Consider the following 12383-nt stretch of genomic DNA (forward strand, 5'->3'; position numbering starts at 1 on the left):
ATATAGAGTAGCTATTACTTCGCCTACACAACTTATCAGGATGAGAGGTTTTCTGTCGTAGCTCTGGTCTCCAGAAGACAAAACACAGACCCTGAGGAAAATGAAGGATTTGACCACAAGCACAGCAGGGCGGGCTGTCAAGGGAACAGAAAAGTACAGCCTTTATGGTCTCTTAAGTCAACAACAGAACCCTAAAAAAGGAAAATGAAACTGCAAGCTAAGATAGTGGCGTTTGGGGTTGAATCTGAGAATTTTGAGCACCCAAATGCCCTGACACCTCTGTACAAGCAGAATCTGCTTCTTACTCCTTTCCAGAGTAGCAGAGATTCCCATGGCCTGGGGATTATATAACAACCTCACCTCAGTTACTTCCTGGCACCATGATGTTTATTTCCTTAAGGTCTGATAGGCTCAAGAAACGTTGAGGAGATTCCTGTGATTTCATCTCTTTTGTCTCAGTCAGCACATGTAGCTTTATGGGGAGCTGGCTGCAAAGGAAATACATGATTCTCTCTGTTTATGTTTAGTTCTACATGGAAACTTGGCACCAACTGGAATAGAATGTTGTAGCATTAAATCCCCGAATATGAATGTCCCCAAAATGATAGGGGTTAAGGAAGACCTTCTTAGTTGGCAAAAGCTTAGCCTGTTCATCTTGCTGTCTACTTTGTACAGACCAAGAGATAACTAGAGGCATAGATCTGTTCCAATTCCTGGCAGTCGTTAACGGTTTTACTGGTGTTTAGAGATTTAGAAAGCATGAGTAGAAGATGCGGATATATGAATAGACAAAATGTGAGTCATACACATCGGTGTCTACTGCAGAGGAACTTCTTAATGATGGTAGACAAGATTATATGTTTCATGGATCTCAGCCATCCTCTTTTCCCAGCTACAAGTTCAAATCTTTGGTCTAGGTCTAAAGTGGCCATTGTGGCCTAGAAAGCATCCCTATGAATGCTATTGCTAGGGATGAACAATATGAAATTTACCTCATGAAGGTTCATCTGGCTTCTGTGACTACTTTGTAGTTATGACTATGTAAGGCAACCCCAAATTTAGTGGTGTAAAACAACCAATTTATTATGCACTTGGACTCTATGGATCAGGAATTTAGACATAGTGAGGATGGCTTGGCTATGCTCCATGATGTCTTGGGTCTCAGATGACAAAACTCAAAGGCGAGGGGTGCTCACTAGCTAGCAGCTGAAGTCGTCTGGGGCCATCTTGACTTACATGTCTGGCAATTGACACTGGTTCTGAGCCCAGACATCAGACGAGCTGCTGGCCGTAAAACTCCTCTTATGGTCTCTCCATATGGACTAATTAGGAAATACTGCTGTGGCCATCTTTAGAAGTTACTGTCTGTCACACCAACATTGAGTGCTCAACATGTACACTCTTCAGGGAGACTACTGAGTTACTCAGTCTTGTGGTAGCAAGTGGATTACACTGAAAGCCTTCCAACATGGAAGAAACAGAATTTGTGTTCACATAAATAGACACTTATTCTGGATATGGATTCGTCTTTCTTGCTTATAGTGCTTGTACAAGCAGCACAATGCATCGACTTATGGAATGTCTTATTCACCACCACGTTATTTCACTTAGGATTGATTCTGATCAAGTACTTTATTTCAGAGTAAAAGAAGCAAGGTAGGGGCACCTGAGTGGCTCAGTCGGTTAAGCGTCTGACTTTGGCTCAGGTCACGATCTCACAGTCCACGAGTTCAAGCCCCATGTCGGGCTCTGTGCTGACAGCTCAGACCCTGAAGCCTGCTTCAAATTCTGTGTCTCCCTCTCTCTCTGCCCCTCCCCAGTGCGCGCTCTCTCTCTCTCTCAAAATAATAAACATAAGCATTACAAAAATTGAAAAAGAAGCATGGTAGTGGACATATACACAGGAATTCACTGATCCTACTACATAGCCTGTTATAGACTGAACTGTGGTTTTGAAAATTCATATGTTGAATCCAAGTAACTCAGAATGTGATTATTTAGAGATAAGGCCTTTAAGGGGGCAATTAAGTTATAATGAGGCCTTTAGGGTGGGCCTTAATCCAACATTACAGGTATCCTTATAAGAGAAAATTTGGACACCCAGAAAAAGTACCAGGAATATCTGTGCACAGAAAGAAGACCATGTGAGGACACACAGAGAAGGCAGTCATCTACAAGCCAAGGACACAGATCTTTGGAGATACTACACCTGCCAGCACTTTGATCTTGGACTTCCAGACTCCAGAACTGCCCAAAAATATGTTTTTGTTTAAGTCACACAGTCTGTGGCATTTTGCTATGGTAGCCCTAGCAAACAATTCATAACCCATTTCTCTTAAGTAACTGATCAGAAGCAGTGAGTAAGTGGCTTACTGAACAGTGTCAATTCAGAAACAGCACGCTGAAAAGCTGGAGTTCTATATTTAAGGATGTGTTAACCAATATATGATTTTATTTAATCCATAGTCACGATAAAAACAGTTATAGAATTTTATGGAATAAAAGAATGTGTATGCAAGAACCTCCTTTATTATTATACTAAAATCATTATAGAATTTGTTTGCTCCCTGTGCCAGCATTTTTCAGCTCAGCAGGTTTATAGGTTTTACCTATAGAGGTTATGCTTTCATCAGGGAACACACCAATTATTTTATTGAAGTGGAAAGTGAAGTTGTCACTTGGACATTTTGGGCTCCTCCTGCCTCTACGAAACCAAAAGACAAAAAGGGGCTGGCACGATTGGTATTGATGATAAGGTCAGATTTGTTTGTTTGACACAATGGTGCATGGATGACCAATATCTGGAACACAGGGCATCTCTTAAAAGTTCCATAGCTAATAGTAAAAATTAATTTAAAAAAAGAAAAAGAAAAATGACAAGTTCATTAAAGACACAGAATATCAGGAATGATGATTTGGTTCACATTAGTACACAAAGAACCCCAATAATAAAGGTCAACCTGAAATTAAGGGAAAGAATGAATAGAAAGGACAAGAAATAAAGTCATAAAAGTTAACTAAAATCTCATTACCAGTTATCGTGAGTTATCTCGTGACAGTTGAAGCAATGTAGCAATGTATTGAGTAATTTTACAATCTGTTCTTAGTGTTACAGATTTTCTAGGAAGGATTATAACCTGACCTAGAAAGGAAACTAAATTGGAATTAACTTCATCCAGAATGCTGAGGATGCTCTGTTTCTTTTTTGGAAGGAAGAGAGTGAGACTACCTTAGCAGCAGCATCTTGTTCATTGAAAATATAAATATAAGCTCCTTTCATAAAGTTCAAATACCATACAAAAGAGTGTTTATGAATACTGTACAGCTCATGTACCTATTTCCCTCGGCTCAAAAACCTACTTTTATATGCTCTCCTCTGAGATGCCAGGAGTAAAATCTACCTATATTTCTTATGTACCAAGAGACTTATCAGTTTCTGTCAATAGGAGTACACTTTAGTGACAGTGGAAGTCCAGAGGAGGGAAGAAAAGGCTTCGTTACACGTTCACAATAAACTATCATATTAAGGAGAACTTGGGACAGGTATTCGAGGAGAATGGAGGAAGAATGAATTGAAAAACATAAATGAGAAGTGTCCAATCATCAATAATATTGTATTCATTTCGTATGGTGACAGATGGTAATTAGACTTACTCTGGGGATCATTTCAAAATGTATAAAAACGTTGAATCACTGTGATGTACACCTGAAATGAATAGGATACTGTATACCAATAATACATAAATTAAAAAAAAGAAAAAACATCTTAAAAAATAATAAAATTGTCCAATCAGGAGAAGTCTTGAAAATGCTAAAGTTTCTGAGCTCCAACCTGAGGCTGGCTTTGCAATCACTATACACTCTCTGTATGTCATTTCTTATTAATTCTAGGGTCAGGATGGAGCTCTAACGTGAAATTCTAGAATGCTCTGCGTAGAAGTTACTTCCCTTCCAAGAACAAATGACGAAACCAAATTTTCTTCATGGCATCCTTCATCTCCATGTTTCTCAGCGTGTAGATCAGAGGGTTGAACATGGGGGCAATGATGGTGTAGAAGAGAGCAAACACTTTGTCTTCTGGAAGTGTCGTGGCTGGTCGAATATAAATGAAGAGGACAGGCGCAAAGAACAGAATCACAACTGTGACATGGGAACTACAGGTGGACAGAGCTTTGGCGCGGCTCTCTGCAGGGTAAGCCCTGATGGTGTACAGAATCAGAAAATAGGACGCCATCAAAATCACAAAAGCCAGTAAGGCAATCAGACCTGAATCGACAATTACCAAGACGCCAATTCTGTACGTGTCAGTGCAGGCCAGTTTCAGGAGAGGATACACGTCACAGAAGTAGTGATCTATCTCATTGGGGCCACAGAAGGGTAAGAAGATGGTGAGAAGGAACTGGCTGGCAGAGTGTAGAAATGCCCCCGTGCAGCAGGCTGTGATGATTGTGTTGCACCTCTGTCTGCTCATGATGACCGTGTAGTGCAGGGGCCTGCAGATGGCCACGTAGCGGTCATAGGCCATCCCCGTGAGGATGAAGATCTCGATGCCTCCGAGAAAGTGGAGGATAAAGAGCTGTGTCATGCAGTTACTGTAGGAAATAGTCTTCCTCTCTGCCAGCAAATCAATCAGAAGTTTGGGTGTCACTGTTGATGTGTAGCTAAGGTCAGAAAGTGAGAGACAATTAAGGAAGAAATACATAGGTTGGTTAATGAGTGGACTGCATGTGATGGAAATCATTATGAGCAGATTGCCCATCCAAATGGCGACGTAGCAAAATGAAAATAATATAAAGCAGAGGATTTCAACGTTCTTGTTTTGTGAGAGTCCCAAGAGAATAAACACGGTGACGTTGTTTCTATTTCCCATGATCCAGTGCAGTAAGAATGCATAACAGCCCCCTGGGAAGACATAACACACAAGTCAGTGTCAGAAACGTGCATGGAGAACATAGATGATGGCACTAATATCATGAAGGTGTATTTAATGGATATGATCCCAGCGTTTGGGAAAATAAAATCTAATATGTAATATTTTTTTCCCAATTAATCTCCTGATGATTTCCATAGGTCAGTCTTTCGGGACATTAGGTTCAATCTTGACATTAATAAAAATTAATGCAGTTAATCAGTAAATTTTTTTAAAAAGAAGTGTAAAAATTCTTAGTAGTCGCCAAATGTTTTCCAATTCTAAAGGACTATACAGCTAAGTCTTTGTAAAGGACATATCTCTGGGTCCCTGACAAACTCAGATTTGTCAAAGATGCAAGTATAAGTCATCAAAGTTTTTGTTAAATGATATAGAAGTCAATGTGAAGCTTGACAGTGGTCACTAGTAGAATATATGCTTCCCCCAAATAGCCTCAGAATGAGATAGAAAATAAAACTAATGATTCACATATGATACGTATACTTTTACAAAGTGAAAGACAAACAATTCTTGGCAGGAGGCCCCTGAATTGGTTTGAATACTTTTTTTGATGGCTTGTTTAGCTTTGTCTTAGTGATTCGTGACAGTAAGATGACAGTCTTTTATATCAAAAGTACATTTATTTCCATAGACACGTCAATAAAAATCACATACTTAAATGAACCACAGAATGAAACAAAGTTAAAACTGAAAAGAAAAGCAGAAGTCAGTTTCACCTTGATGGTTTTGCTCTTGACTCAGTGTATCATAATTTGCAAGTCATTTTCTTCACAGTGGTTTGAATTATAGTACGAATTTCTTTCCCATACTCGTCTCATGGATGCCCTTTGCCAAAGAATCTTGTTGCCACATAACTCAAAGAAAATACTTTTGGGAAGTGCTTATATGGAAAACAAACGGTTCAGACCCAGGCTCCATTACTAATTATACGAGTCTGTGAATTTAGATACCTACCAACTTTTTTTTTTCAACTTGAAGTGTCTCACTTGCAAAATAAGTAAATCTGCCTGAACTTTGCCACAAAATGGTGGAGAAACTAACTCAAACAATCAAAAAATGGCTCTTGCTTTATTAAGCGTAGGAGTTTTCATTGCTGATTTTATTATATTAGTGCTAGTGTTACCAAATCAGTAAAGTTGTCAATAATTAAGTCCAATAAATATTACTCCCATGTAGAAAGTGGATTATTTAGAATGGTAAAATAACTTTGAGACCTGTACTAACCAAATCATTTTGTTTTAAATAGGAGTGATTTGGGGGCGCGTGGGTGGCTCACTCGGTTGAGCAACCGACTTCGGCTCAGGTCATGATCTCACACTCCCTGAGTTCAAGCCCCACGTCAGGCTCTGTGCTGACAGCTAAGAGCCTGGAGCCTGCTTCTGATTCTGTGTCTCCCTCTCTCTCTGTCCCTCCCGCACTCATGCTCTGTCTGTCTCTCTCTGCCTCAGAAATAAATAAACATTAAAAAAATTAAAAAATAAATAAATAGGAGTGATTTTAATTAAAAGTATATAGAAAATACGGAGGTGCCTGGCTGGCTCAGTCAGTAAAGCATGGGACTCTTGCTCTTGGGGTTGTGAGTTCAAGCTCCATCTTAGGCATAGAAATTATTTAAAAAAAAAATAAAATCTTTTAAAAAAAGGTTTTTAACAAAGTATATAGAAAATACATAGAAGGAATAAGGGTCGGTTCAATCTCAATCTCTTTATCATTCAGCAATTATGCTAAACCTACAAGATTTGATATGTGAAAAGGCATGCAAGTTAGTTGGGGTTGGCCATACTTTCTGCTAACTTACTTGGGGCCTCTGGAATAATGAAAAAATGACAGGGGTGCCTGGGTGGCTGAGTCTGATTCTTGATTTTGGCTCAGGTCATGAGCTCACAGTTTGTGGGATCAAGCCCATGAACAGGCTGTCAGCACTGAGTCTGCTTGGGATTCTCTCTCTCCCTCATCCCTGGCTCATGCTCTCCAAACAAGTAAATAAGTAAATAAATAAATAAACTTTAAAAAAGAAAAAAAGAAATAGAATGGTAACCACATGATCCAATTGTTTTGTGTATAAATTTTGACCTCAAAATGCATCTCTAATACTTATCATCTTTCTTTACATTTTGTGATATATCTTCTGCTCTAATCTTGTAGCGACAATTTCTCAATTAATTTTTAAATTCTCCCATCACTCTCTTTTAAAGAGATTAAGTTAACTTTGCCACCCACCAATTACAACATTCATTTACAAAAGGGCCTTAAAACAAATGAATTTATTTCCTTGGTACAATTTTAAGATTTGCAGTTAGCTTACAGAGGGGTGCCTGCATGGCTCAGTTGGGTAAGCGTTGGATTTGGGGTCAGTTCATGATCTCCTGGTTCATGAGTTCAAGCCCCACATTGGACTCTGGGCTGACAGTGCAGAGCCCACTTGGGATTCTCTCTCTCCCTCTCTCTCCCTGTCCCTCCCCCACTTGCATGCATGCTTTCTCCCTCTCAAAATAAATAAACTTTAAGAAAAAAAAAAGAGCTTAGAAAGAACCATTGAAAAGTAAGTTTTCATGACTCCAATGATGCCATTGTAATGTCTTCTTACATGTGAACAAATATACAATCTTAAAAATAACATTTAAAATATAGGTTCAGACAATTCTTAAAGTAATTGCTTGTTCATTTGAATGAACATAAATAAAACCATCATTTTAATCATGTACATAGAAATGAATAACCACCTGAATTGTTTTTCTTCTTCCCCTCTGCCAAAACTACGCAAGAAAATTTTGCTTCAAACATGAAATTAATTCTCTGTAGAAACTAGTTGTTGGATTATGCAGGCAAAATCAATCAATCTGTTTTCACTCGATACAAAATCAATTTTCCAGCTAACTAAATTAGGCCTAACCTTCTAACCAAACAATATTGCTAAATATATGGTTCAATTTCCATTTTTCTTTATTCTTGGGTCCATAGGAAGCACTTACTTTCCCTTCCTTTTCTTTCATTTCAATGTTCCCAAACTTGTGTGGTTCACCAAGTATAAATTACCACCTATATTTCTAGCTTCTCAATTTTAGAGTGCAAGAAGATCTCTAGTCTCTCTTTTAATGTTTATTTATTTATTTTGAGAGAGGGGGAGAGTGTGCATGAACAGGAGAAAGGCAGAAAGAGAGAGAGAGAGAGAGAGAGAGAATCCCAAGGAGGTTCCATGCTCACCACAGAGCCCAACATGGGGCTCGATCCCATGAACCATGACATTATAACCTGAGCTGAAATCAAAAGTCGGTAGTTCAACCGACTGAGCCACCCAGGTGTCCCACTAGTTTCTACTTTTGATTCAGTTATCAATTTTAAGTGTGAACTCTGAACTTCATTCCCCTCAATACTTTCAACTGTCTAAAATGTAGACAAATTATTTGTTCCCTAAATAAATCAGAAAGTTCTGAATTTCAAATTTAAAAATAGATGAATGAGAACTTTGAAAAAAACACCATCTAAATGAATATGGTAGTAAGCGCAGTTTGACACACATACAAGAGTAATGACACCTTTCGGAGATAGAAATTAGTTGAAGCTTTCCTGATCAAGTATACATAGAATATCCAACTAGTATTTAGCAAAACAGAATTTGAAACCAGAGTTTTCTGAATCTAGAATCTGAGTTCATACATAAAGGGTATAGAATCAAAGCAACAGAAGAAATGTAATGTTTAAAACTCCCTTTCTCTTATTATTTCGTGCAAAACCAAATAACCTCCAAAATCATGGTCCTTAAACCCTTTCAACTATTATAATTTTGGTATGCAGATGGCCAAAGAGATGATGAATGAAGCCAAAGTCTCTAAGTCTATACCATACAGAAAATACTCAAACGAAACCATAAACTCCCTCTGTTCCTCTCTCCTGCATATGTAGCCCAATTATCAAGAGGAAGAACATTATGCTCACGTAAGTGAATAAAATGCACTGAATCTTGTGATGCTCTCATACATGAGGAGTGATGATAGCCACAAATAGTCCCTTTGTAAGAGCAGTGGTTAGAAAAAAAGAGACTGTAATTTATTCTCTGCTATAGCTCTTCCCTCCCTTTAGGCATTTGTACTCAGGGTCCCCATCCTAAAAAGGATAAATCCAGTCTTGATAATTTATCTGTTTTGGTTAAGATTTTGCATTTTGGTTAAGATTTTGCAACCTTGGGCTGTCTGCTCTTGTTAAAGTTCGGGGAAACCTTGAACATAATGAGGTGAACTTGCTTGGGTTTATATTCTGACTGCCATGAACGAGCCCATGGACCCATTCCGTTATTTTACTATGCTATCAGTAAGTCTAATAGTTCTTATATTACCTTCCAATTTGAGCATTCCCATGTGCCTACCATAAAGTTTTAAACCCTCACAATAATTCTCACAAGGAAATATCACTAACAAACTGATTTTATTATTAAAAAGGAAGCTGACTCATAGAGAAATTAAATAATTAGCCCAAGACCATACACGCAAATAGTATACAGTCAATATCTGAAATAATATATATCTCACTTTGCAATGCACTTAGCAAAATGTTACGTAGTTACCACAGTTACTAGTACTTAGTGTTTACTCAATAAATATTTGATATCGTAATTACTTTGAAGATTGTCTCACTGACCCCAATATTTCCATTTTTGCCCTATGCCAAAATAAACCCTATACGTTCTTGTTTTTTGTAATCCTAAATTCCTGAAGGATGGGGAGACTGTTTTATATTCTGCCTTGAAATAGTTAAGAAGTGCTTGCACAAATTTAATTTTGAATTTTAGCCATCTAATCTGTATGATCTTTGGCATGTACTGTTTTTCCTCAGACCATCATACTGCCAATGGATGAGTCCATCGCTGGTGAGTACGTTTACCTCCCAACACTGTTGTGAGAATTAATTGGATAAAATGGGTAAGTCACCCAATAGATGGTAGGGACTCAATAAATATTTCTAACTATTTTATCTTTGTTCTGTCTCTTGTCAAATACAGGCTACCATTATTTAACCAATAATCAGTAAATGTTTGTAAGTGATTAAAAGAAATAATGGCAATGATTTCAAATGGTCTAAAATAATTGAAATTATTGTCATTACAGTTATTGCAGTCAATAAGGGCAGGCAAGAAAAATAAACAGAGGTAAGGTAAACAGAGACTCAAGTTTTGAGATACTTTCATTTGATTTTTCAGTGACCTGAGGAGGGTATTCAGTTAACATAACGCTTGGGGATATTTGTTGTTGTTGTTAAAGGAGAAAGGAGAAATCAGTTATCATAATAGTGGTTACTGGAGGGAGTGTACTTGTCCTCTGAATTTGAGTTTTATCATTTTCCTTGGTGACCTGTGAATCCGTTTCTTCTAGATCAATACTTTATCAACTTTCCAGCGAGAGTTCTAAGAGTCCTTTTATTTTTTTCATTTGAAATTTGCTATCCACCTAAGCGTCATTTCCCTTTCACTGTCTGCCTGTCTCTTTCGAATGTCATATTACACTCTCAATGGGCAGCTCTTTGAATTTATCGCTGCCCCAAGCTCAAAACAAATTAGGCTATAAAATTCAGAGAAGATGCCTGTATTTAACTTTAAATGACAGTCAGTCTGTTAGCTATAAGTAAATTTAGCTGATAGCACACATTCAGGCAAAAAACGGGAAGGGAGGAGAAGTAATTCACCACACACGTTCCTCCACTTTGCTGTGGATCCGTCCGTATTTCTTCCTTTCAGTGTTTTCTCTTTCCTCCCTGAAATTCTAGTCATTCTCCTCTGCTATTTCATTTCAGCTTCTTGAATTCACATTTCACTCAGCATAACTCGTTAGCCATTCTCAGAAAACAAACAAACAAACAAACAAACAAAAAAACAAAAACCTTGTATCATTTCAGAGACAACTGACGCCAATCACTCAAGCAACATTCACACAAACGACGAGAAGTCATATGTTCTCAGTGACAGTCTGAATCAAACGGCGTATTTTTTATATCCACAGGGATCAAATCACGGTCTATATTTTCATCCTCTAAATTACTCCTAGAGATGTCCAAGCTCACATGAATAATACTTAATAGACTATGCATTATAAAACTACATTTCTTTTATTCTACCGCACTGACTTCTATCTGAGGAGTTTGGATTTACCTTCCCCAAATCATAAGTCCACCATGTAGATTTCCTTTAGATCTGAGTTATCAGACCAAGTGCAGTGAGGATACACATGATCTGGATTATAAACAGCATGCAAGCCACAATTAACATTGCGTGTGACTTAGGAATCTGTCATTAGAAATTCCTCCTGGGCCCCAATGACTGAATTCTCCGCACCTGAGGAACTGTGTCATGAAAACAAACTTGAGGGATTTTTTTCTTCAAGGGCCTATCCTTTCTCTAATCTCTGCAAAGGGACAGGAGTAAAGGACAGCCCTGGCCCTCACGGTGGCTAATGGTCTTCATCTGTCCTCAAAAATTGTCCTATTGTATTCTCTACGAGAATTACAATGAGTTTTAGTTCATTTCCAAGAGTATAGGTAAATTTCTGGAAAACTTGTAAACTAATAAGGCTTAGTATTATTTTGTATTAGTTTTGGTTTAGAAAATTAAAAAATAATAATTTGAAAAACAAAAGCTGCATTTGAACATGTTTTCATTGTTTCCCAAGTCCTTCTATCATTCCTGCACATCTGTCTTTCCTCCTTTTTCTCTGTCTGTATATAAAGATTGAGCTGACTTCCAATGTGGTGTGTGAGCAGAATCAATAATGCAAATTCACACTGCGGGTTTGCCGTGTATCATGTCCTAAGTACTCTTGTTTAATTTTCACGAGGACCCTGTGTTCTTATTTTACCCATGAAAAAATCTCTGTAACAGCTAAGATAAATACTTTGCCTAAGGTTGCCAGGCAAGGAGATGCAGATAAAAGTCAAGAGAATAGGTAATTCTGGGGGCAGGGGAGAGAGTGAGGACAGGAAGGCATATATGGTTGACTCTGGAGATGATGTCATTGTTCTACTCTTTGGTTCATATGGAGATTACAGGGATATTTCTTTTACAGTTCTTTTCCCCAACCCTGGCCCCCACCTCTCTCTCTCTCTCTCTGTCTCTCTCTCTCTCTCTCTGTCTCTCTCTCTCTCTCTCTCTCTTCTTTGTATCTTTTATTTCTATGGGAAAAATACATAACAAGACAACCCTAAAACCATATCCAAAGCACTGAAGCTACCCAAGGCAAAGTGCGAATTTGGGTTTGCCCTCAAAGAATTAACTTGAAAACAAGTCTAGGTATTTCATTTTGGTCCAGTCTATTCCTCATCCTCCTAAGGAAACCTGTTTTTTTTAACTTTATTGAGGAATCATTGACAAACATAAAGCATACACTGTGATTATTTCATACACATATATATTGTGGAATTATTATCAAGACATTATTACCTCATTTCACATAGTTGACCACTGTGTGTG

General features: G+C 37.9%; 1 protein-coding gene across 1 annotated transcript; it reads right to left on the reverse strand.

Moving 5' to 3' along the window:
• Positions 1 to 3940: 3940 nt before the first annotated feature.
• On the reverse strand, positions 3941 to 4870 carry LOC112865253 (olfactory receptor 4P4-like). The gene has a single exon (XM_025928291.1). It carries the CDS (start codon positions 4868 to 4870, stop codon positions 3941 to 3943), a length of 930 nt encoding a protein of 309 aa, XP_025784076.1.
• Between the last annotated feature and the right edge of the window lie 7513 nt (positions 4871 to 12383).

Source organism: Puma concolor, chromosome D1, assembly GCF_028749965.1.
Source record: "Puma concolor isolate L17-30 chromosome D1, mPumCon1.1.hap2, whole genome shotgun sequence".
Lineage (NCBI taxonomy): Eukaryota > Metazoa > Chordata > Mammalia > Carnivora > Felidae > Puma > Puma concolor.

Bases quoted from the DNA above. Each gene is read 5' to 3' on its own strand.
- LOC112865253 (XM_025928291.1), bottom strand. From the start codon at position 4,870: ATGGGAAATAGAAACAACGTCACCGTGTTTATTCTCTTGGGACTCTCA.